Source organism: Dromaius novaehollandiae, chromosome 1 (genome assembly GCF_036370855.1).
Source record: "Dromaius novaehollandiae isolate bDroNov1 chromosome 1, bDroNov1.hap1, whole genome shotgun sequence".
NCBI classification, from domain to species: Eukaryota; Metazoa; Chordata; class Aves; order Casuariiformes; family Dromaiidae; genus Dromaius; species Dromaius novaehollandiae.
In genome coordinates, this window is record NC_088098.1 from 28,692,527 (window position 1) to 28,719,296 (window position 26,770).

Consider the following 26,770-nt stretch of genomic DNA (forward strand, 5'->3'; position numbering starts at 1 on the left):
TGCGGGTGCATTGGAGTGGTGGCACACTCATACCTCTCAATTTTGTGCACTTAAACTAGCCAGACTACTTTCCTACTCAGACAATGAAGAGAGTGATTCAGAAGTCCTAGGTTAGACTGCCTTCAAGAACCCTCTTTGGTAGCTGGGAGGTGCACAGCTCCTTAGCTTAGTATTAAGGAAGTATCACAGAATCTAGTTCCTTTAATAAATGGAAAAGTTTTTTAGTTTGATGGAGAGGGGCAATCTAACAGAAGCATATACCTGCTTAAAGAACAGTTACAAAGGTGAGGGAACCAAATTCTTGGTAATGGCAGATAACTTAATAGGGAGCAGTGGCCACAAATTGCAACTTGGGAGCTTCAAGTTGAACATTAGGAAAAACTTCACCAAGAAGGTAGTGCAGCACTGCAGCAGGTTGTCATGAGAGGCTGTGCAGTTTCGATCTTTGGAGATTTTTGAGACTCAGCTAGACAAAGTTGTGGCTGACATGATCTAGTGTTGGCGCTAGTCCCGATACAAGTGGGAGGTCAGACCAGATGACCCCCAGAGGTAGATTCCAACCAAGCATTTTGTGCTCCTATGAACTGTGAAACTTCTGAACTTCAGATTTACAGATGGAACAATAAACAGTAAATGTTTAATTAAAGCCATAGAATATATTGTGGTTATTTGGCAGCTTGTAGTAATGTGTAAATAGATGCATATCTGTAGGTGCCGAGAGTAGATACAGTCATATATTTGCTTGTGACATAAGACATATTTGTAAAATACTAAGTGTCAGTGACAATATGGGAAATACTTGTGTGTATTTTTGCCTTCCTTCCATAAATGTATTAAACAGTACATCTTATTACATCCAAAAATGCTCCAGGCCCTTTTCAGACTACTTAAAGGACTTTAAAAGATGAACTCATTTGTCAGGTATCTGATACCCTGAAAACATTCTTGCCTTTTAATATTAATACCTATGTATTTTATTTTAACTGTCTACCGTATTCTAAAGCTTGTTATTATATTCTGTGCCCGTTGAACACAATTATATTAAGCCAGTAGGGAATGGAGGGAAGAATATTAATTCTGTCTAAGTAGAAAATGTCAGAAGTACTTTTCACCTAAGTTGATGTGAATGTTTGAGATTGTCAAGTTTAGTGTTTATGGCTTTTAACTATAGAGTGGCTGAAGTAAAAAATTTATCAGGAAAGAAATTCTTACAAAAGATTGATTTAAAAATTTCTTCTTCAGAAGTATGAAAATTTGTCTGACCTGAGAACTTCTGTCATTTTGGAGACTAAATTTATCCCTGAAGTTTCAATTGAAGAGACATTAATCTTGTGGTTTGTGTAAATCTTAATGTCTAGTGTCATCTTTACATGATGTAGTCACATCATGTGACTTTTTAACAGAGATACTTCCCAAGCATAATAGCACAATACATGGAAACCAGCTGGGTTTTGGGCTGCCCATTGGTCCTTTCCACTTATCCTTTCCTTGCTCCAGCAGAGCACTTCTATTCTGGAGTTCCCTTGCCTTGGGAGACCTGGAAGCCTTGGGCCACTGAGGTTAGTGGGGATTTGGGAGCCCTTCATCCACCACCTGTATCCTGCTCCACCTCACAGCCCACTCCTGGGCTATTCCTAAAGGGTCCAGGAGAGAGGCTGTACTAGCTTCCTCGACCTCCTTGTTTCTCAAGGGACGTGCAATAATTTGACTTACCTCTATGTGAAAACTATGTAGCACATGAACAGTTTCATGAGTGTTCGACCTGTGCTGTACTCTATGGGCTATGTAAGCCTGGTCACATGCTGGCGAGAGATGGTGGCCTCTCCCAGCCGTGAGTGCTGTACTCCAGCCGATTGAGACTGGGCGTTTCTGCTGTTGTAGATGCTGAGGGTATCATTCTTTGTCTTGGGATGTGTGAGCGAGGCTTCCAGGCTGAAAGATGAACACTTTTAAAACAAGCTTTTAATGTACCTCAGTATTTAGACATGCTACGTCTGCTCCCAGGATCACAGAAATTCTAAAATTGTAATACTTTTGCCATCAATTCATCTCCACTGTGCACCTGAATTGTTTGCACTGGTCACCCATTGTACCATGTGTCCGGTTAAAATATAGCTTATTTGCAAAGTGAGGAGTGATACATCTGGTATACACTTGGGATGTATTTATTTGCAAAAATGTTCACAAATCCCTATTTTCTTGAGAAGAAGCAGCAGGATCCTTAATCCCCAGGAAGAAGGATCCAGTAATCCCCAGATCTGCCAGGTGGCCAAACAAGATCTATCCCTTTTCTTCTTTTCAGGATTAGAGCAAAAACTTTCTTTCTTGGCCTCCCTTTTTTTCCTGAAAAATTAGCCCTTCTTGATGAAGAACCTCTCAGTGATTGTCTCAGGGGAGGACCAACTTTCTTTGAACAATCACCAACCATAATTTCTGAGGCAATGCAGAATACATTAATGTGTGGAACATTTACAGCCAAGTGTTTTGCCACACTAGACAATCAGCATAATCACAGATAAGCTTTTTTATATGAATAAGCTACTAAAATTGGCCTAAAGTAAAACTCACTCAATGCTTCTCCTGCTGTTCCAGCAGGCAGTTTTCAGCAGTGAACACCTCTTCCTAGCTGAACACGGTTCAGCCTTACTTCGGCTGGCAGTACTCTTAGTGCTTCTCGTGAGCCAGTTTGTCAGGAGTGATTGCTCGCAACTAGAGAGACAGAGCAGAGGCTGAGAGGTATGACAAGCCTTCAGGTCATATCTGACCCAGGCCATAATTATCCTGAAGCTCACAAAGTGTGTATGAAGTACAAATAAGATTTTTTGCATGGGTTCATTAGTCACAGAAGAACCTCCAGAGTGTTCTTGCTATTATTTTTTGGGTATCTACTTTAAAAAAGTACATATAAAAAGTTGTAACTGTGGGTTTCTACTTAACTCTCCATGCAAAAAGAATCTATAATGAACATTAATACATGTGAAGGCAAAGAGGCAACTGAGAGATAATTTACATTTATTGGCAGTTAAGTAATAGTCTGTCTATTGAAAATTATCTCATTTTTTGGAGTCCAACGTATCTTTTCATTTTGGCAGCAGGGGCAGAGTCAATAGAAAAGAAGCACATGCAAGTGCCAGCGGACACTGCCAGCAAGCCAGGTGCCACTGCCAGAACAAAACAAAAAGTTTACTTGGTTCTGGCATGTGGCTTTTCAAGTAGGAGGAAAAAGATTAGCATAGTGGGGTGAACAAACCACCCAGACCATCAGCAGCCCTTGAAACATGTTTTTAATGCTCTCTCTCTGTCTTTTGCTTTTTAATAGTTTGAAAACTGTTCCATGGCTACACAGGAAACATTAACATGGCACAAAACATGGGCAAATATGCAGACAGCATTATTGCCACCATATACATCTACTGTGCTACAAAACAATAATTCACAAAGCTGTGAATTACTCCATAGATCCTTTCTTGAAAGGTTTATGGCATAGGCAAGAGGAACATTTCCTCATGACTAAACAAGGGTATTCCTGGACAAGGAAAAATTGGATCCAGGACTTAGCATTGATGCCAGTCATACAAGATAAGCATATTCTGATTACTTCAGTTATTTTCTATTTACCATGAATAAGGATAGCAGAATTTAAACTGTCTGCCCATATTTCCAATTTCTTTTGCAGCAGTCTTCCATGGAGACATTATTTCCACCTGGGACAAGTATAATTTCTATTCTGAAGTCAGTTCACAGAACTACAAACCCACAAACTTATGTAGTTTAGTTTAACCTAAGAAACTATATTTCTGCCCTCCACTTCTCTGTGCTACCTGGGTAAATATGAAAATATGAAAATAGTCAGAAAACAGATATTGATGCAGACTAGTTGATGCTAAAGAAATTAATGAACAGTCTTCAGAGGTTCTGAGCAGCCAAAAATCCCTTTAATTTCAGTTAGCTCAACTTTTTCCTACAGGAGTGGAAGTGCTTAGTTAGAAGCAAGGGGAAATAGAATATGAAAAGGTTTTGAGCTTACCTTTCTTAAAGTAAAAAGGAGAAATATAAAAACAGACAGCCCTGATAGAAGATCAGTCTTGGGCTGTGGGGTAGCACAACAAGGAGAATATTATTTACGTGAAAATGGAAAAGACTTGACCATTCCTTCAAAAAAATATAATCCATTTTGCAGAACAAACACAAAGGCACACTCATTTCTTAACGAGCAGAGTAAGAAAACCTTGGTCTGTTACAATCTTACATTAGTTATGAATCATATAAAATACCAGTTCTGGTAAGATCTCTCTTTTTCTTATTCACTCTCTTACCAAATGTATGATAACTTGTGTCACAGAAACTGAATTGTTGCCACTCTATCATTCAGATGGTCAGTCTTCATCTACCTGAACAATTTGTACAGCACAACAGGAATGTATCTGTAGAAAGTTGGTGCTCAGGCTCCAACTCCACCCTGTATCACAGAATCACAGAACGGTTAAGGTTTTCAGGGACAGCTGGAGATCACCTAGTCTAACCCCCCTGCTCAAGCAGGGTCAGCTAGGTCACATCATTGCCTAGGACCATGTCCAGCTGGCTTTTGAATATCTCCAAGAATGGAGACTCCACATGTGCATGTCAGGGTTTACTATGGACTAACTCTGGTCTGGTCCTGAGCGGTATATGTAAGACAGCTCCACAGTGCAAAACAAATCACAGTAAAGGGAACAGCTGAGATATTCACTTTAAAAATGTAGTGCTTCTCAAACTAGAACAGTCATGTAGACAGTCCCCGTAATTTTCAGTTCCTGGAAACTAGGAAAACTGATGTCATTTAATACATATTTATACGTATTAATTCTTGAACAACCTTTGCTGACAACAACAGAGAAAGAGTTTTGCCACAACAGGATCAGCTTATGATTAGCTGAAGAATAGCTAGACATTTGTGTATGTTGGCAGGGCAAATACTTTCCCCCTGAGAAAAAAAGTTGTTATATATGACAGTTTCATAGATGACTGACCAATAACTATTTTCCTGGTTCACTAGATTCTCTTCCAATCTGGTATAAAAGGAATACTGATGTGAAAAGGAGGAAAACATTATGTTTTAAAGATAAGTAATGTTTAAAGAAAATAATGACATTTTTAATAACAAATCATTACAACATCTTGGGAAATGTGTAGAAGTCTGAAATGTTTTATGTAGACTGAAGTCTGAAATGTTTTGATGCCCAATTTTAATTTCATTTGGGCATTAAATTCATTTCATTAATTTTATACATAATTGGAAAAGTGTTGAATACTGTTCAAGATGTTAGTAAAAGCTGAGATCTCCATTCAGAAGTATACAAGATTTCATCTTAGACTTTATGTGATTGAGGTGGACACCAGATTTAACATGCAAATAGAAAGCCATGGATAAGTGGGACTTTACAAGGAATTGCTGTAATATGCAGTGATCTTGCTGAGGTAAAACTTGTCCAGCAATTGTTCCCTTCATTTACTCAGATAAATCATTTGTGAGCAAGTTATCCGTAAAGGTTGTGTAAAACAGAAGATAGGAAAGAAAAGTTAGGTTAACCATATGCACCACATAAAACTGTATTATATTTTAAACTACATTCTGGGTATATGCTACTGTAGATGGTTTAGTCCTAGGCTTAAAATGCCAACTACAGGAACTCCATAGCAGACAGTAGTAAGGCCTTCATGGGAATATAGAGAGTCCACAACTAAAATTTTACAACTGCTTTTGCTTGGGACTGCTGGAAGAACAAATTAAGTTGTGCATTTAATTGTTTATTTGAAATAAGTGAGAAATCTAATTATTGAATCCACACATAACATGTTAGAACAGTAATTAGGTCCTGTGACCAGGATCCTGATTTGGTTTTGGCCTCTATTTTGGTGACGGTAGTTTGCAATTGTATGTACACTGGGCACATGAGATGCTGGTTCAGAGACAGATCATGCATTATAATACTAGGAAAGAATGAGGCTTTATGTGCGGAATATATCCAGCCTGTACCTGGCCGGACTTAGAAGGAATGTTATAATTCTTCTGTTTTAATTTGCATCCACATGTTTATTTGTACACATTCATTAAGTCTTTATCTGGCACTTTTCTAGTTTTTCAAAGATTATTAAAACTGACAGATTGCAATTGCATTACTCTATTGTACAGTCTTAAATCCTGCAGTCAGTACTTGGGCAAAACTTACATTAAATTTCCATTCATGAGCTACAGCAGAGTACTGGCTGTCACACTCTGGTGATCTATATTTCAAGTAAAGTATGATTCCTGACATGTGGGTCAGTAATCTAACAAGAAAAAAGAAAAAAAAAAAAGAGAAGATCTCTTTAATGTACATTTGTCCTCCTAATGCTCTGTTAATGGGCTGTCTAAGAGTTAGATTGGCTTCGTCATAGAGAGCTGTTACAAAAATCTCTGCAACAGCCTCTGAACCTTGTATGGATCAAGGTGAATTGCTAACTATTAAATCTGGAGTCAGAAGAGCACTTCTCAGGGGAAGATTTATTATTCTCTTTGTAAAATAGTTCTATTTATTATTCTCTTTGTAGAATAGTTACATGCAAATAGAAATTTCCTCATACCTGCTCATTATTCAAGTTCATTCAGCAAACTTTTTTTTCATGTTTTCTTACATTAGAAGCATTCAAAATACGAGTTTAGTTTTGTCTTTCCAGCTGCATTATCCTGTCTGACAGAAGTAGAATATATTTTGTGTGAATATTCTTAAATACAAAATCTGGAATTTGTTTTCTGTGGCTGTTATTCATTTTTAAAGAACCACTGCTTTGATATTTGGGAATAAAGACTACAAAAAGCCTCATGTGTCTCATAAATCAGTAAAAAGTACAGATAAATATATCCCAGTACTTCCATGATTGCCAAAATGTGCAGTTGTTACATATGAGAACACATATCAACATACATTCATCTTAATGAATTTGAGAGGGAAGCAGAGTCAGGAGGAGTAGGGTGGTGGACCTAGAAAGAGGAGGAGAATAAAAGGAATATGGCTGAAGTTGAAAATAAATTCTATGGGAAAAGCCCTGCAATTCTGGCTTCATGGCAGATGCTGTGGACTTTCTCTCTGGCTGGACAATGGAAAAACCTGCATCATGTAAAAATAGTTGTTTCCACCTTCTGTGTTAAAAACAAGAGTGGAAACAGTTAGCCACATCTCGGATGCTGTCTTCTGAATATATCTTTGATGGAATCCGCATAAAGCTTCAGCGATGGATCAGGACAAAAAGTCTTTTCGATCTGCCTCTCTAACAGCACTGAAGGCCCCCGTAAACACATCCGGCATAATTTTTTTTCTCTCATTCTTCTGTCTGTATTGTTTACTTTTACTTTTTCATGTCCCAATAGTCTGCTTTTGCAAAATCCATGTGTTTTTGATGTAAACCAGCAGAGTTCCATAAAGCAGGAATAGGAACTCTTGAGCCTATCATTTGGTCCATCAGAACTATTAATCACTCCCTTCTGCTCTTTCCCCTATACCTTCAGAAGTGGGCAGCAAGCATTGCCCCTCTTTCTGTTAAATGATTTGTGACATGACAAGCTGCAGGCATGTCCTGTCATGTAGTACTTGGTCACCTCAAAAACATCCCTCCATTCCTGGGCTGGGGAGAGCACACACTCCTCTAGCACATGCATTAGAGGGGGTTTGGCTGAAAGGTATCCGTGGACCAACCTCCAGTGATTTACAGGTACTCTATATATCAGGTGGCACCTGATTCTTCCCACTTTATTCAGGAATTAGTTCTGACTTGGGAAGCCCTGTAACAAGTCAGTTGTGAGGAAAGAAGCAGCAGCACACTAGTTTGACATGTGTTCCCAGCTGGCTTTCAAAACAACTGCCTGAAAGTGGTCATCGTTTGAAATGGCAGGACCATTTAAAGCCGAATGAGGAGAGGAGGTTGTGCTATGAACATGCAGAAGAGCTGATCAGAGCTCAGTTAAATGACTGCAAGGAGGCCCAGATTTTCCCTGAAGAGGCCAACACAAGTGCAGCCCTCTGATGGGAGGACTCCGTTAAAATAAAAGCATTTGTTTTGGTTTGTGCACATCAGTTTCCAGACTCCACAGCTATAGGCACCCAGATACAGCATTTGCTTGCACTGTAGCATGCTGTGATATTTTATGGCCCAAGCCATACATTTCGATTTTATGGCTTAAGCCATGAATTTGTTTGTAGAAAAATAGATGACTGGCTTTTGGCAGTGGGTAGGACAGTAGCTGTGACTGATGAATCCTCCTCCATTCCAATAGGAGACTTATGTTGTTTTTACCTTTATTTCCTCTGTGCTAGTTTTCATTCTATTAGTCCTTGTCTGAGTCACCTTTTCCCCACTGGAGACTGAATGTTACATCTTATTCTAATACCTTATGCAAACCACAGAAAGGTTTCTACTGGTGTGCTTTGGCCCTGCCTCTTGTTTCAGCCTCCAGAGAGATTTGCTTTTATGGAGGTATAATCCTCTAGATATTCCATGGGTAAATAATAAACTCAAGAGCTTTCAGTGTATGCATAGAAGTTACACATAGCTGCATATGTATAGAATTCAAAGGAATTGCTGCCACGAGTTGAGAACACATTAATATATCAGTATGCAAAAGCTTCACCTAGTGCAAAGATTAAGACTCTGTATGTGATCATTTATTGGGTAAGACTTGTTTGGGGGGCAAAGCTTTCATATTGGAATTGCAAATAGTACATGGATAGTACATCAGAGAAGATGGTGATCAGAAGGAAGTCAAAGTGCATTGAGACATACTATGAAAACCATTTCAGAAAACAAACCCTGCAATTATCTGTGTAGGAGCCACAAATGACTGAGTATTATCAGTTTCATATATACACAGCTAACTGCTGAGCTGATGAACTTTGGAGTTTCCTGATTTGGACTTAGTCCACGTACTTTATAAAAAATGTATTTTGTTATCTGTCCGTTCTATTCCCATCCAATTTCCTTATTACTGTGGGCAGGATCTACTGTAAGAAATAAATTCTTGAAGGTAACTTTCAGATATTTATTTGGGCATATTTTCATTTCAAAACAGTATTTTTTCACACTCAGGATCTTGTTTTGCTAACTTATAATTAGTACAGCACTTTATTAATAGGAGGTTCGAGATAGACACAAAGTGAAGAATCAAGGTCTTTATCCTGAAAGATGCAGAAACTTACCAGGCACACGCATAAAACCTACAGGCCTGTCCTTCTAGAAGCACCTGTGATGGTGGGTCAGATGACATAATTTACTTGTCCTTGCAAGAGGTCTGATGAGAAATGGGAGTGGTCTTTTGGCGCTTTAAATTCTATGAAGGATTGCTTGAAATTTGGCACACTGTTGCCCTGTTGTTAGCTAGAATAGGGCTGCCTGCTGGAGTCTTTGCTGTTCACTTCATATGCTGCCTTTTCTTCAGTCAGAAGAACTTTTTGCTGCAGATCTCTCCAGCAGGTAGGATCCAGCAGCTCCTCATGAGCGTCGCAGCCAATTGCAAACAATTCTATCCTTAAACTGTATTCAGCAGCAGCAGCAGCAATAAGTTATGGCCCACACTGCCCACCTACACGCTGCCACTGGAAGAACCTCTCTACGATGACAGAATAGCCCGTTCTCCAGCACCTTTGAGATAGTCTTTGGCTCATCTCCAAGATGGACAGCAAAGCTGCCAGTTGGTCTCAGTTTGGTTTCGTTATTTTGTAATATAGAAACTTCTTTACAGGGAGCTGGACCATGAAAACACAAGTCATTTTAACACAATAGCAATTCTTACGGCTGTTTGTCAGAGCAAGTCACGTAAAGTTTGTAAGCTCTCAATTCATACTTCTTATCTTAAAATATTTGCCTGAGAAAGACTCCTGTGACCTGAACAGACATAAATGTGCAAATGCCAAGCTGTTAGAAATCAGCCATCTGGACTTTGTAAGCCAGCAGGTAAACAAATGGACCAAGGTCTTTGACATCTCTCAGATTATTGCTGATCATAATAACATTAACATTTCCAAAGGTGTCTCTTTGCTTTGTCACATTTCAAAGACTCCATTAATTTTGTTTTCACATGTTTAAATATTTATTTTGACCTTTTACCTCCTGGTATAACCTCCTGGCTTGTTGGACCATCCAAATCAAAATACACTGATGCGTTCTGAATGGCCTTGCTGGCTGTATAAACACGCTGAATAAACAACTCTTGCAGAACAAAAGACTGAGTCCTCCACGGTACTGTAGCAAGTCTCTTTATCCATTTCAGATTATCCATACAGGTAGAAGCTGTGTTGAGATATGCCAGCTGGCTTTCAAGCGTTCTTACACTGAATTCTTGCCTGCATCCAGGGTTGTTTGCCATGGGTGATGCTGGAGTAAAACCAACGCTGTGTTATCTGTTTGATGTGCAGGTGCCGCCACTGGAGTCCCGCCGACGCTTCTCGGCCTGTTGCTGCCGACCCTCGGTGTCCTTGCCTACCTGGAGTTCTGAATGTAGCCCCATTTATCCTGCCCTCCACCCAAGGCAAAGGACTCCCTTTGAACATGAGGACCGCAACTCTTTCCGATTCCCGCGGCACCATCCTAAGCCAAATAAATTACACTTTAAAATAAATTACCCTACTGATTTCCTATGAACTTTAAGAGGACTGAGGCATCCAGGAACTCCTTCATTAAGTAAATCAACTTTTGAAAGGATAAGAAATGATTTTTAACTTGTTCCAATATGCCTTATAAAACACTTACGCTGATCTGTGACAGTTGCATGATTCGGTCCGACGGGGCAAGTTACAGTGTTAAAACCCAATAACCTAGGCTGTACAGTGAAAGTAAAATCACCATATGTAGGTGCTTTAACTTGAATAACAAATTGTGAAATATAATAGAGATTGAAATCTTGATTGTATGTGATAAATGTAAGAGTACTACGTCTGTCTGTACTATCTTGTATGTTTTGTGTACTGCATATTTTTGAATGGCTCCATCACCATTTATTGGGATTACAAGTTTTTAGAGATACAGTCAAAGCAAAAACATTTATTTATTTTTAGAGCTGTATTTCTTGAGGGTATTGAATATAATTTCAAGGATTTAAAAAATAATTCCGTGACACAGGATTTTTTTATTTTAAGTATGTTCAGAACACCTCAGATATTCATAGCATGCTGAACTTGAAAGAATTTGCCAAGAATCTCAGTGACACTAGATTTACCATATTCTTTTCTTAAAATAATTCTGTTCAAAAATGCTGATTTTTTATATCAATTACTATTTCAGGTTTTTTTTGTAGAGATAATGCTAATGACTGCACATGCCCCTCTGTTGCAGTTACTTTACTCTGATCAGGATTTGCTGCTACAGTCTTTATTGCTGATTGTAGGAGTGAAATGTCAGCTTTCAGAGAAGCAGCATCGTATATTTCTTTTTGATTATTATTATTACTGCTATTACTAAGGTATTAATAACAGCACTTAGTAGCTTGAAAATGGAGTACAGGATAGGATCAGCCAAATGGACCATGAAACGGTAGGAAACTTATGTTATTTTTTAAAGTGAAAAGATTTAAAATATAAGAAAAAGATATAGAATAAATGGCAAAAACAGAGTAGCACACTAAAAATATTATTATGATATTTACATTTTTATGCTGCAGATGCCAGGTGTTACCTTCCTGTATCGAAGGCCTACATTTGGGAGAATTATATGCTTTTTGAAGAACCTGATATTATTCTAATGTTGATAGTGTTGTAAATAAGAGTTTTAAAGTTCTGAGACTGTTTCCCTATTTGATAGAATTCTGAATGATCCAACTATATGTTAATGCATGAAGGTCAGATCCCAACTGTTAGTTGAATCTAAATGTTAACTATGGCCTTTGCAAACTGGGAATGCTATTAGAGGTAGAGAATGTTTTTGTTCTGACTGTGTCTACAGTGTTTCAGTGTTTTTTTGTTTTTTGTTTTTTTAAGTTGTTAAAGAAAGGCACATTCCTTTCATTTTCCATGGTGTGCTGGGAATTCAGTTTGAGCGTGAATGTTGAAGAAACACAGTGATATTGAATCAGCTGGCTCAAGTAATAGTGCAATGTCTGATGCTTCAAGAATTATAAGCTTTGAATCATATTTTATTAGCACAACCTTGCTAGCTACTTAGAAATAGATTTTATCTTTTTAGAACTGATACTGTAGAGGTCCGTAATAATAATAATTACAGGAAGCAAGAATAGGTCTATTAATAATTTACACCCCCTTCTTTAATTTGTATAATTTTGTACTATATATTTACATGTAAAAGTGTAGGGTCTTCATTAAGAAATATCAATAATGCTGTTTTAGTTTAATTTTAACTATTTGTTACAAGATGAAACTTTTTTAAATAGGTGAAAGTGCTAACTTCCCTATAGAGGAATGTCAGTGTCAAACACTACTGAGTTTCATAAATTGTATAATTATTTGAAAGAAAAATGAGCTGTCTTCATACATAAGAAACTAATAGGCTGTAAGCCTTCTGTACAAAAATTTATGTTTCATTGTATTTTATTCAGTTTGGTTCTTTTGCAGTATGACTCATTTTTATATAATCTACAACCACAACTAAATCTTTTGCCAAATGCATGATTGCCTTTTACTTTTCTAATACATGGTGTAAGAAGCAAAACTGGTTAGTTTTTGCATGAAAATGACCTGGGAGGGAAAGCCACTTCTTTTTTAAATCAGCAACATGGATGAGGTAGATCTCACATAACGATCAGATAGTTCCAGATTTTTCATTGTTTCACATAATTGTATAAATTTGACTGGGACCTTCAGTTTCAAACTGTTGTCAAGAAAAACTAACTAATGTATCATCTGCTTTAAAATGCAAGGTTCTTAATTAAAGTTTATATAGATAGACATATTTGTTGTTTCTTTATATTTCAGGAAACTTGATATTACTATTATTTGATACTGATGAATTTTGAATTGTTTTTTAGTTACTTTCTATCATTTTTTTCAAATGAGTAGAGCAGGACCGTACTTTGTCCTTTTTATGAATGAAAAGTAAATTACAATTAAATAAATGTATTAATGTTACTCAAGATATAATAATTGTCTTTTGAATTGGAGCTTTCTAATTTTATAATGATGATGTGCTTATCCATAACAGTAAGGGAGCAGATGGAATGAGGTCATATGTATCCAGCCCCATCTTCTTGTGAATTTTGCAAGAGTTAAGAGCTTTTGTGAAATAAGGGTGGCTGTTTTACTTTAATTACAGGTGATATAGAAAGAATGAAGATTTTCATAACGTCAGTGACAGAGAATCTCCCGACAGCTTTTCAGCATTTTTGGAAGCAAGAGTTAACCGAGCAGAGTATTTTTTCAGGTAATGTTTGCTACTCCAGTAGATTTGTTAGAAAGAAAGGTGACTGAAATGGGGAAACCTTGTACTGATTAATGCCTTCTATGATCACATTGATTTCAAGAGGTCCCATCAGGCATAACTGTTTGAGATACTGCCTGCCTTTGAGGGCTCAAGTTCATATCCTAAGCTAAACAAAACGTGACATGAAAGAAGTTTATCTGCTAGTGAAACTGCTGGTGATATTGCTGAACTTTGTTTCATTTGTCTTCAGACATAGAGAGTGAGAAAAGAGTTGATGAGAGAATGTGTTCTTCATGCCCTGCACCTAATAGACTGTCTAGTCAACGAGAGCAAGGCTCAGACATGGTGAAGGTACATCCTATATTTCTATTTTGGTCTCTGAAATAGGGTTTTGAGTCTTTGTTCATCTGCCAGTTCCCTGCTAATAACTTTGAACCTGTTGGGCAATTGCAGACAAATTTGACAGCTATCAAATTAAAAAATTAAATCATAGTCTGAATAGAAGACACAGTCAAATTAGGGATCTGCCCAGCTGGCGGCTGCCGCAAGGTCTCTGGTGTTACCCACCCTGCTTGGTCTGCCAGACAGCCGGTCAGCAAATACCTCAAAGCCGGGTACTGCTCACCTTGCTCCTGGCTTACCCAGGGTTTGGACAGCATGAGACATGAATATGCTAGGAGAGGAGGTCTGAGCACATGGTGAGAGAAGTATCAGAGGGAATCTGAGCTTATTGCAGTGATAGAGTAGGGAGAGAAGGGAAAGAATAGGGCATAGAACATAAATCCATAGGAGAAAAGGCTTCATTATTTCCACTGTTCAGAGAACAACTTGTTTTTCTTTCTGAGAATTTTTCGTTTCCAGACTTCAGAGCCTCTCGCAACAGAAGATGATTTAAAAAAAAGCCTTTAAATATTAGATATCTGGCTGAAGACCGGATCTTCCAGTTTGAACTGCCTCAGCAGAATTAAGCTGCATTTCCTATTGGAATTATCATTAAAATAACAGGCATCAGCATTTCAGTACAGACCTTGAAATAGTTCCAAGTGCTTTTGTTTGGAGATTTTGTTTATTTAAAGACATCATTGAAATGTCTGTCTTTCAGGTTATGACAGTACTGTATCGGTTAAGGAAATTCACATGGCAGCAGTATAAATTTCTGTAGTTTCTAGTACTTATGTATTCTCCATCTTTACATACATCTTCTAGGGGAATTTTTACATCATGTTAGGACATCAGCACTACAGTGGAACCACCCGCCTTCCTCATAGATTAGTGAGATCTTCCAGAGGAAGGTCACCCCGCTCTGTTTCTTCCAGGCATACTTCATTTTTCTTTCACTTTTCTACTGCTAACTCCTTTTGCTTTATCACTTTAACATTCTTTTTTATTTTCAAAAAACAGAAGAAAGGACAGAAAGGACAAAAGTCCACATGAATGGGAAATCAAAAACAATATTCATATCTCAAACAGAAGTTAGCACTGTGTTTTCTTTTCTTGAGATGCTAATTTGTTTTGCTTTTACCTGAATGCAGACTAACCCAAGGCTGCCCTGAAGGACAGCTTGAAAAGACATGTGAAAAGTGTTTCCTTCACCTTAGTTGTCCATGACTGTGATCTACTCTCTTGATTAATATGGATGATACTCACTGGAAATTATTTTAAACTGATTTAGCAGGTGACTTCAGCAAGCAATCTCCAGTGAGTATTCATGGTTGGATTTTGCTGGCCTGTATTTAAGTAGACTAATAGTCACTTTAATACCTGATGCCTTTGGCCTTCAGTATATTGCCACAGCCTCTAACCAGCTGCTTCACAAAAAGGTATGAAATAATTTCTTTCTCTCTCAAGGCAAGCAGCAGGAAAGGAACAGTGCCTGCTGATCCATAGATCCATCTGTTTCCAAGGCTGTGGATCTACTTGCTACCCTGTACTCATGGCAGATTGCAGTGTAGCAATACAGCCCTTTTGTAGTTTAATATTTGGTCAGCACTATGGAGTTCTGCCAGAGCAATACATCTCCTAGGAGTGAAGAATATCACACATCACCCAGCCCAAACTGGTGGGTCAGCAAAACATCTAGCATAAATGTAGCTATGCTGGCATAGGTTTAGCTTGTGTTATGTGGGAAGGTAGAATAGCTACCCTGGCAAAAAATGTTTGTCAAATGTGCTCTGCACCCGCTAGGAAGAGGCCTTTAACAGTGCGGCAGCAGAGGCGCTGTGATGGAGGCTGGTTCCCATCAGGAGATGTATTCCAGGAGCAATGGGAGGGACTGTACACAGAGGGGCACATCTTCAACTGCTGCCATGCCATGTGCTCTGCAGTGTACCCTGCTCTGGACATTGCTAATAGATAAGTATGGAAGGGAGACATTAAAGACCTGCTTGATTTTTCTCTCCCTCTTCCCCATCCTACTCCACATGCAGTACTGGCAGTGGCTTTCAGAGAGCACTCTTCCTTTTATGCACATGAAAAAGGCACATTTATAGCAGAGTTAATCTCATCCTATATTAGACAAGTAAATAGGACAGATATATCACTCCCCTAAATGTGCCTCTCCATTGGCTATGAAGGAGACCTAGCTCTAATTTGTAGTTGTCTAAAGCTGGGGAAGATAAATCCCACCCCAGCTGTGTTGTGACAACACAGAGTATCAATCACTGGTAAAAAGGCAAATCTGGACAGACCACAGAAAGATACCTACTGGGCACTGTCCCCACTAGATGGCTGCTGAGGTGCAGCTACTTATCAATGTCACCTCCATCTGCAGAGTTATATAACACCTGCTGAGACTGGTGCATAGCAAAGTGTTTCTATGGCACTGAGATAGTCCGGTGCCAGTCTTCACTGTTCTCCCTTGTTTGCTCATTTACCTCAGGTCCAGGGAAATTCAGATCCTTGCTTTTGGTCCCACACTATTATGCATTCTGGGGGAGCCCCTCTCAGCCACTCCATTGGTCAGGTCCCTTCAAGCCTTCACCTCCCCCTGGAGCACGCGGATCTGCAGGCCTCAGTACACAGTTCCAGGTAGGCACATGCAGCACTCAGCAGGGCTCTAAAGCAGGAATGGATGACAGCAAATGGTCCTTAACTGGCTGCAGGCCAGTATTTAAACCACCATGAAATATCTAGTCAGCCTGGCCCCAGGACAGCGAAGGGCACTCAGGCAAGCAGGCTAGGTGGTCTCAGAGTGCAGAGCACCTGGCTAGCCATGAAGATAGTGTCCTGTCCTCAGAAATTATGCCTTTAGCATAAGATGCTGTGAATTCTTTTCACACCTCAACTGCAGGAGAGAGGTAGATATTTTCTCTGCATTAAGACCTTTGTCATGTGAATGCAGAAGATTTCAGTGCTTGGAAGCTAAGCTCAGCATACAGTGTTCCCTCGCTCTTGCTGATGAGCCCTAAAGCAAGTAGGCTTTGGGCATGCACGGCTTCCGTTGCTCAGACCCCAGTGCCAGCAACTGGATTAGCTGTGCAGTGAAGTTTATTTTTATTTCCCACAAGGAGAAAGATATAAAAGCACAGAGTGCCCAGGGGCATTCAACTCAAGGGATTTATCTTGTTCCAACAGCTCCCCATAAGCACTGGATCTATGTTGTGTCTATCACATGGCAGCACTCACAGGACACAAGGGCTAGTTTGTACTAGTAAATGAAATGCTTGGGACTGCTCTCTGGCACTGAGGGCAAATAATATTTCTATACTGTTAAATTCTCTTACCTTTCATACCAGGGTTGTTCTGTATCAACTGCCTACAAAGGACTGTCCATGGCCTACGCTTTTCCCAGACCTATTTATCAGATGGCCATGGCCAGGCTCAAGCCACATTAGGACCACTTCTAACAGCTTAACGGCAGAGAGGTTTATGTCCCGGCACACAGCCCTACACCTCAGCTCTCCTGAATTTACCAGCCCAGATATAGCCATTAGGTACCAGATTTTGGAGGGAGGGAAGGCAGACTCATTTAGCACACTGAAGGTGAGAAACAGAGAATTTTGCTGTATACTGCCTGGCATTATCAGCTGTAGGTACTGTTTAGGTTTGCATTCAAGATTGTCAGTAAACAGGGTTAGTTTAGGTTCTGTAAAAGCTCAGTTTCTACTAATTACTTGTCCTGATTACCTATATTTGCAATTCTACTAAAGCCACTAATATTCTTTCTAAAGTGGCTGAGCTTATCTTCCTATAATGCAGCCAAGGAAACATATGAATGTCCCAGAAAGCAAACGGTCTGTTATACTGTTTTGCAGTACCCTGACTCCGCATTCCCTCCAAGAAGTGGAGGGAACTATCATCACTGTTTGCTGAAAGTGTGCCCTCATTTCAGTCAGAGCTTTCACAGAATTGCCTTTAGCGTGGGCCTTTTACAGAAAGAGCAAAATCCAGGCTTAGCAGGGGAGCAAAGACTGGCACCTGACTGAATTCCTTTCACATCCTAACTGTGTCACCATATTAATAGGCAGGCTGCAAATATACATAATGGTATAATTTCAAAGAGGTATACAGGATGTACACAGGGCTGTTGTTTGGCAAAGCTGTGTGATGAGATTTTTTGCTGATCCAGCTCCTACACCTAGTAATTAAGCTGCTGTCATTTGTCTTGTGTGTCCACATTTAGGCAATACTATTCATGAAAGCATATATAGTTTGATGCTGTTTTGATCACTGCAGGAAGTTTTTAGCTATAAATGCTGAGACATATGCTTCAGTCAGATCTCCTGTATGACTGCACCCTAAAGCAGTTAATTACAGAACTTAACTGTGTTCTGGCAGCGTTTGCTAATGTGTGACATTCTCCATGGATTGACCTACAGCTCAAAGAACTGTCAGAAAGCAGCCAATTTGCCATGAAAAATGACATCTCTACCTTCCTTGTCAGAGCATTGCAATACTACTGCAGGTCTTTTACTTGTCAGTTTGCTTCCTATAGTAAATATTCTGCATTTCCACTGGGAGGAAAGATCATTTGCTGTTATGAGCTGGTACTTCAGCTGATGAAGCAGATGTAACCTGTCAATGAAAATGAAGCTGGAATGGCTGGTCAGCAACTGAGGGCTGGTAATAAGGTACTGTGAGCCCTATGCTGCCTCCCAAACCCTTCACCAGGCCAGCAAATGCTCCTAGAGACTGGCTTTCTAAAAGGAGGCCTTGAAAAGGCCTTATTGCAAAGTTTTTCCATGAGGGCCATTCAAACTTGCAACTGAAACGATGGCATGATATTACTAATGTTAAAGGATAGCTGTGCTGAAGCCAAGATGATGTCTCTTCTGACATCAAATTCCAAGACACTTTAGCCAACATCAATCCCTGTTTTGGTCTCCAGTTAACAGAAGGTGGTGGAATGATACAAAAGGGTTTATAGGTTGTGTGTTTGTGTGAGCCTTGCACAAGTACATAAAAACATGCGCTGGGGTTGTAACAGAATCTGACCAAACAAAAAAAACCCAAAACCCTAAGCAAAAGACCCAGAGATGAGCTCTGCAGTCTTTGAAGCAGCTTTTATATAGATAGCTTAAATTCTGTACTCCCAAAGCCAAGAAAGGGCATGCAAGGTTATTCCAGTGTGTCCTGCTCCTCAGTTTTCTATCATTAACTTAGGGCATTGATTTTTCTCTGATATTGCAGATCTGAGGATTTAGACAGTATTACAGGAGAGGAGAGAGGAAAATACTCCTGTCTAAACAAGGGTGGAATCAATAATTCAAACTCTCAAGACGGAGACAAACATATGCTAATACAAATGACCTAGAAAATAGCATAAATTTTCATTTTTAAATAACTGTGTGTTTGTATATGGTACAATAACCCTCTCCTTTGGGATTCATTCATTCCTGGATGTAAGAAAATGTGATTTTATAGAAGCAGCATAATCTCTGTCTTGCTCTGTTTTTAATCAGTAAACTGAGCAAGTTAGAAGTCTTCATTCTGTCAGGAACATGGGGTCACACAGGGCATGAACTTAGTTAACATGGTTTATTTTTTTACTTGACTTGTCCCAGAATATCCTTGCTAGGATGTGATAACCTGATGGCTTTTGGCCAGTGTTCTCTCCTGTTCTTAGCCCTCAGGCTAACAAAAACTAAGAAGGGTATTTCCAAGATCAAAAATACTGAGCCTTTTCTTTTTTCTCCTTGAAAGAAGAACAGAACTAGGAACTCAAACAATAGTGGTAAGAAGTTGCTAGCAACGAATTCCACGTCTGGCCAACCTCTGAAGCAAAACTGAAACACAGAAGCACAAACACTCAACTTCCCAGAAAATTTTGATACAAGAGAGAGGTGAAAACAGTGTTACTTTTACTTCTGTCAAGCACTGAATAGGCTTCTTCCAAAAGCTCTGAATCAGATTTGGAACATCAAGAATATATTCCAATGGTTTAAAAACACTTGGCATCAGAATTATGGATATCTTGAAGGATTTGAAACCATATGCTCTGAAAGTTAAGCATAAATTTAAGTGTTTTGCCTTACCTGGTGACTAACAAAAAATTTCTCATCTAATTTCATAGTGTAACTGATAGAATGTGGGATGCCTGCATTTGTTCTGACATAACAGCATAGCAAAACCACCAGGGTTTAAGGGGAAAAAAAACAAAAAAACAAAAAAACAGCTTCATCTTGGATGGCAGAATATTTTCATTGACAAAAGATTTACTCCCCATGGTTAACTTTATTCCACCCCAGCCAAGATACCTCCATTACCAATACCATGAGTAGGAACCCAGCCAGGTAGCCTTCAAAGAGCAGTTCAGCCCTAAGACAGCCTGAGCACCCTCTGCTATTGCTCTCCACCAAGAGCACAGCTGTGGTCCTGTCTGAAGTTAGGTGGGATCTGCCAAGACCACTGCTGACCAGGTCACATCTCCCTTGGTCCAGGGGGAGCAGAGTTATTCTAACATTTATGGAATCACTGCTTCAGAAGTATCCATTTCCAACCTTAGTACAACAGGTAGAAAATTGATTATTTTAGATGACTCCACAAGCTGAATGTTTCTTGCAAAAAATGAGACAGCTGAACTGGAGATAATGGTCACCTATATCCCTGTAGGAAAGAGTTTCTCTCCCTGTTGGAGAGACTCAGAAACTAACCTATGTGAAAATGCAAGTGTTTCATCTGACTGCAGTCACCACTGGGCAAACTGTCTGTGTTTGTTAATTGGTGTAATACAGTTCATCAGGGCCGTGCTCCTTTAAAGGACACCTGAATCGAAGCATCTAGGTCAGGTACTTGCTTCTAATCATTGCCGAGAAGAACCCCTCTATCTCCAGTAAGTATAGAGGGAGGCGGAGGAAGCCAACCTGCCTAAGAAAGGAGGCCAACATACAGTTTTCTGCAGCAAGATCCTGAACTGCTGAAAAACTTAAATTTAACACCAGTGAAATATTTGAACTGTATTAAACCACAAGTAAAATCCTCTGGGATGTCTGCTCGAAAGAAATTCAGTTTGTACCACCCCAGCACCGATGAAACTCGGGGCAACCAAAGTGAAGGAGCTCATATTGCAAAATATGTCACTGGAGAAATAACAAGCGGAGAAGTAAAAAGTTTATTTATAATGGTATCATTAAAATCAAAGTGTTGTTGAATGTATTAGCTTCTCAGGAATTAATGAGCTAGAACCTACTGTGAGAATAATTGCATATAAACTACAATAATATTGATGTTATGCCAGAATCTGCGATGTCTACCAGTTTACAAAATCAAAACTAGAAAGAAGTCAACTCCATTTATGACCTGTAGAAAATGCAAGTAAATATAGGATGCAAAAATCTCATGCGAAAGCCCACTCGTAAAACTACATATACAACCTTGCATCTAAAAGATCCCGTTTTAAAATTACAAATACATAATCAGCATTTGAAGCATTTCCCTGCTCATGGTTATTTCTGGAAGGTGGTGGTAGGGTTTCTGATTTCCATGTTTGTGGCCTCCTAACCGTTTCTTTCATACCAGCTTGGTGTTCTCCGCCTATTTCCAGCAATAAATATATAAAAAAGTTGCCTACTTCCGTTTATCCCAGCCCCGAGGGCACCCCCAGCAACGGCCCCCCCCCCCCGCCCCCCCCCCGGGGGCTCCCCCACCGGCCCGGCCCCATCTCGGCCCAGCCCGGGGCCATCAGTTGCTGCTCCATGACGATGACGCGGTGTCAGCTCCAGCCCTGCTGCAGCCCCATGGCCCTGCGCGGACACGAGACCCCCTGGCCCCCTGGTCGATGGGGCCCGACGCCCCCCCGGGGCTGGGGCTGCCCCGGCTGCCTCGGGGCCCTGCTCCCTCGGGGCGGCAGGACGGGCCCTGGCAGCCACGACCGGCCCAGACCGGCCTGGCGCGGCCCCACTCGCAGCCCCCGCCGGCCCGGCCCCAGGGAAGGCCTTCCCTGCCCCCTGACTTTACTAGAGAGAGCTCCTATATCAGCGCCAAAAAATATTGGAAGATGTTGAGCAAACTAATGTGGAGAAGCAGCTGGGATTAGCAGTTTTGCAGCAGATGGCCTCAAAAATCCAGGTGTTGCCGATATCCGGCAAAGTGCATATTAGAAAATGGCATTATCGTGCATTAGGTATCACAGTGACGCAGAGTGGTGGATTGAGAATTGTTCTCTGAAGATATGAAATCTATATGATTGACTGGTTATTGAGCTTTTTTTTCTTTTTTGGTATCACATTACGGGCTTAACTGAACAGGAGGCTTTGAAGAAATGAGATAGCCATCTCCAGCACACGCTGCAGACCTGTTCAGAAAACATGCTAGCTCTATTTCCTTTGAAGATTTCACCTCTTTTCTTCAGCCAGCATGCACTGGGAAGGATCAAAGGAGAAAACGTAGCACACGCGCCATCCCCGGTAGAGAAAGGACTTTCTCTGTGCCCTGGGCCCTAGTGGATGGGGGGGGATCTGGGGGTCTGCTGGGGTCCCAGGGAGGGAGGGCCCCAGGTGGGATCCCCACACGGAGACCAGGTGAACGCGCAGCTGCTTTTGTCACCACAGGCAGGGGAGAAAGACCTCCGATATCTGCTTGCTCGTGTGAGGGAGGTAAGAGCACCACAGGAGAGCAGTAAGAAGTGCTTCTGCAAGTTTTCATTCCCTTCCTTACCGAAACTGGTGAGGAATGATAGGAACTGAAGGCTGCAGAGCAGCAAGAGGTCAGTGAAGAGCAAGTCTCGGCCTAGAATAAGCAGATAGAGTACGATACAGTGCCTGAGCCTCGTGGATTCATTTGTGAGCTGCAGAGCTAGAATAGGATACGGAGCAGAGGATTTTGAATGAAAAATCCAAGTTATTCATAGGTATTGCATACTGTTTGTAAGCATTAAGAGACATGAACGAGCAAAAGCTGTTACCATTAGTACCAACAGCTATCATAGGATTCATCTCTCTGAAACTGCTTCTAGATTTGGATCTGATTTCTCTTCCACAGTTTAGCCAACATTGGGTAGACTTGCAGCCTTTCAGCTGGCGTATGCTAAACAACAGCGTGGTTAGCCATGTGTGTAGTGCCCTTGGGAGCAGTAATTGTAATTAAGGGAGGTATACAGGAAATTTCTGTTGACTAACAATTGGACTGTGACTGGCACGCTGACCTTCTCACCTTTTATCTACTTTCTTGTCTCTGATTCCTGCATAAAAACAGGGCCTGTGAGTATTATTTAAATATGAGATGAGTGAAGCAGTCTGAGCTTCATAGAGCATCAAAAAGATCGCAACTTTCTGCAGAGAAGCACACCTAGGTGTAGGGGCTCCGCTCCCAGGTTTGTTGAAGAGCTCTGATAAACCTTTTGTTTTTAAGAGCTGCTCACGTGTGCCCTCTCTAGGATTTCCAAACTCTGTCAGTTGTGTCAGCTTTCAGAGCTGGAGCCTCAGCTGGCTTGTTTGTGCCCACGTACTCTAAGATAATGTTTTAAAAACTGTGTTTAGGGGAGCTGATATAAATAGGTTTATGCAAACAATAATAGTTATGGTCTCAGTCTTGTCCTGCTTCTGGGTCCATAATGGAAAAGAGGATTCTGATATTTCACAGGTACAAGACAGCTTCCTGCTCAGTTCAAGTCACTGTAGTGTGCTGGACCTCTAGCACAATTTGGCAAGTCTTTACTCAGCTCTTTATTCAAATACAAATTTATGATGTTATCTTCTTTATGAAGATGTGCTTACTGAAATGCTTTTTCAGCTTGGAAGCACATTCCTTAGCGTGCAGGCGGAGCTTTTCAGACTTCTTTTCACTAAGCTTTCACTGCCTGAGTCATTCATTCCTTTCTAGAGTTTCCATCATTCAATCTCAAACTCAGCAGTTCAGGTTCTCCAGTGTAATATGGTGCAGAGCCTGTCTTTTCCTCTTTGTCTTTCATAATGTTTCTCTGTGTTAACTAACTGTATGGTGTCCACTTTACCACTCAGGATGCGGTTGCACATTTGTGGCACTTTTATCGTGTTCTAAATAAGCCCATTGCTCTTTTGCCAACTTGGTGATTTGGGTTGGCTTGCTTCACTGATGTTTCAGTGTTGAAATGTTGATGTTTCAGTTGTTGAGTGTTTCAAAAAGAAAGAAACTATTCCCAGTGGACTCTTAGCATCTTCTTTTGGTCAAGTACTTAGAAATAATTGATCTTTCTGAATCTTTGGGAATTTTGAAGATATTTCTATAACTGTCCTGCAGCAAACTGGCAAATGTATATATCTTTGTGCCAGAGCAGTTTGTGCTACTTCTACAGGTTTTATTAACTATAAGGTCAATTCTTTTGTAGTCCAGAGGTGAGAGCATTGTCCTGCAAATCACAGATACCCTCACGTTTTGAATAGTGTCTGTCTAATGTGCTGAAAGACCTGTGTAAAGAGTTAGTAACAATACCAAGGGTGGAATTATTCCGCTTCTCTGTGATAAAACTGCAAGCAAAATTTAGATAATGCAAATGTACACTTGATTAAAGGCACATGGGAAACCATTACGCGGACTTGTGCAGGTACCCATTAAGGTAACCCTCTGTTTGTTTTGTGATTTCCTTTGGCTCATAACAGGAATTTCCTGTTAAAATTCCTTTATAAATAAAGTGTGTGTTCAACAAGAAATTAAAGGCAATTTGCATTTTGAAATCATGAAAAGAAGTAATATATGTAGAATTAAGATGTTTGAAAAAAAATACTTCAATTAGAGATGCTAATATTTCTGTCCATTAAGCCTCAAAAATAAATTTTCTGGAATGGATGTTTTAAAATTACCCCTCATTAGCAGCTGATGACTGCCAGATGTTAATAAACTCTTCATACATGCTGATTATTAGCGATAATAATGAGTAAGCTCACAAAGGGTTTCATATTTATGTGACTGTAAACCACAGCATGGAGAGCAATGTCTATACACTCTTTTCTAAAAGATAAAGAATGATATAAAAAAAAGTTGCTCTCTGCCAGTAAATAAGAGGAAAAAACCCTTTCATGTCAGTCCAGAATAGTCTAAGAGCCCCAACAGGAGCCATTTCAACTGCATTTTGAGGTCATTGTTACACCTACAGGTAAATTAATTTCTTAGCTAAGCCTATATCCACTATTTGATCAATGCCTGTATGTTAGATTAACTGACAAAAGAATGAGCAACCTTTGTAGTGATTTGGCTGAAGAGGAAGGAAGTTAAATAAAGCATGTTTTTATATTCTTTTCATTATATTATCCATTCTCCAAAAGGGCAACACAAAACTTGATTCTGCCTGAAGGCATTTATAACAGGTGTTGATTATAATAATTGATAAAACTGTAGTCTTAAGCTGGGAAGATGGTTTCTGGAGGATGCCTACAGCAGAGGTATAGAATAATTGCTTTCCCCCCTAAAATATTTATTTTCTAAATGTTGTGATGTTTTTATGTGTCTTCTGTCTTCTTTTGTTCTTTACAGTGATATCATCATAATCTGTATGCTCAAATCCACTTACTGGGTAACTTTAAAAGCCACAAAGGAGTTTTTAAGTTTTCATTTAGTTTGCAGTGCTCCACTTCTCAGTGATATGGGTGGGTAGAGATACCTTGAACTAACTTCCTTTCCAGTAATGTCCACTAGGGAAGTTCATTGGTCAAATCCCGCTCTAGCTAAAATTGCACGAAACTCAGTACACCAGGCTTTCATTCCAGGTCAATTAAATCTAGCTAGGAGCCAAGAGAGTTTTGATCCCAGTTGATATCTCACCAAGCCTGCTGTGCAGGGCTGCAGGAAGCCTTCGCCTTCCCAGGCAGAGCTGAGATCTGCTGTGTAATTCTTCTGTGCCTCCCTGGCCACAATTTGCTAGGTAGGGAGAGGCTATGACTGCAAAACAGGGAACTAGACAAGACTGAAGTGTCGACTTGCTAGGAGAGGACAGGGTTGGTTTGGCACCTCTTTGTACAGGTAGGGACAGCCTTCCTCGGAAAGGTCCATCTCCTCCACCTGGGAACTCTTCCTCGCAGACAACAGCAGCAAACAGGCTTCCTCTGTGTGCGGCTGTGCTGGCAAACTACAAAAGAGCAGAAAAGAGAGATCTGTGCCTTCAGCAAGAAAAGAAGTAAGCACCGGAGCCCGCTTGCTCCTCATTCAGGCCATTCTGCTCCCCCATAGACACATGCACTGGAGACAGCTCTGCGTGGCTGTAAATCCATGAGGGCGCTGACCTCAACGACCAACTTTCACTAGCTCAAAAACTCCTGCTCTTTGCAGTTCAGTGCCTTCAAGGTGTGCTCAGAGATCTTCACTTTTCTCATGTGTGATTCATGAGATTTAGCAGCTGCACTTATGGTAAGCATTAAAGCATGTTTGGAAAAATCTATCTTCTATACTGCTTTGGTTGTTTTGCAATATCTTAAATCAGCTAACAGGATAAGTGAGTTCTGAACTGGAAGAATTTCTTAAACCACTAAATTCATTTTGTCACTCTATTTTCTGTTTACTTCCATTGTGTTTTGTAATATCTCTTTCCTTATTCCTTCTTTGGAGGAAGCACAGCTGGCTGAGCTTAGCCCGTATGCTAAAGACCCAAACAACTGGACTGACTTGTTCAAATCCAGTCCTCAAAGTCTAAAACTCCCAATGGTTTAAAAACACCACTCTTCCTGATGAGAAATAGGGGAAAGCAGCAAAATGTGAAGGTAGTTTCCTATAACTACAGCCTTTACCCAGCCCCTTGGGATTTCTTCAGTGCCAGTCACGTCGTCGGGTTCCTCTGGACAGACAGGCAGGGGCCTCTGAGCAGCTGTTCCAGGCAAGTGAGTGCCAAGCTGCCCTGCTTACTGTTCTCATCCCGTAACCAGGGATGGAGGGGAGAATAAATGATTCTTCCTTTCACTTAGTTGGTAGACATTCCCCAAGGCTGACATAAGGGCAAGGTTTTCTTTTTTTTTTTTCCTTTGATTGCTCTGGGGAGTTTCAGATCGCAGCT

General features: G+C 40.3%; 1 protein-coding gene across 1 annotated transcript in view; it reads left to right on the top strand.

The window, feature by feature from the left end:
• The window catches only part of CNTN1 (contactin 1), a 254,908-nt gene extending 241,808 nt beyond the window's left edge, over positions 1–13,100 (top strand). Inside the window, exon 24 of the mRNA XM_026117710.2 lies at positions 10,425–13,100. Within this exon, the coding sequence (XP_025973495.1) occupies positions 10,425–10,504 (80 nt within the window). The 3' untranslated portion in view covers positions 10,505–13,100. The remainder of the gene's footprint in view (positions 1–10,424) is intronic.
• The last annotated feature ends 13,670 nt before the right edge of the window (positions 13,101–26,770 follow it).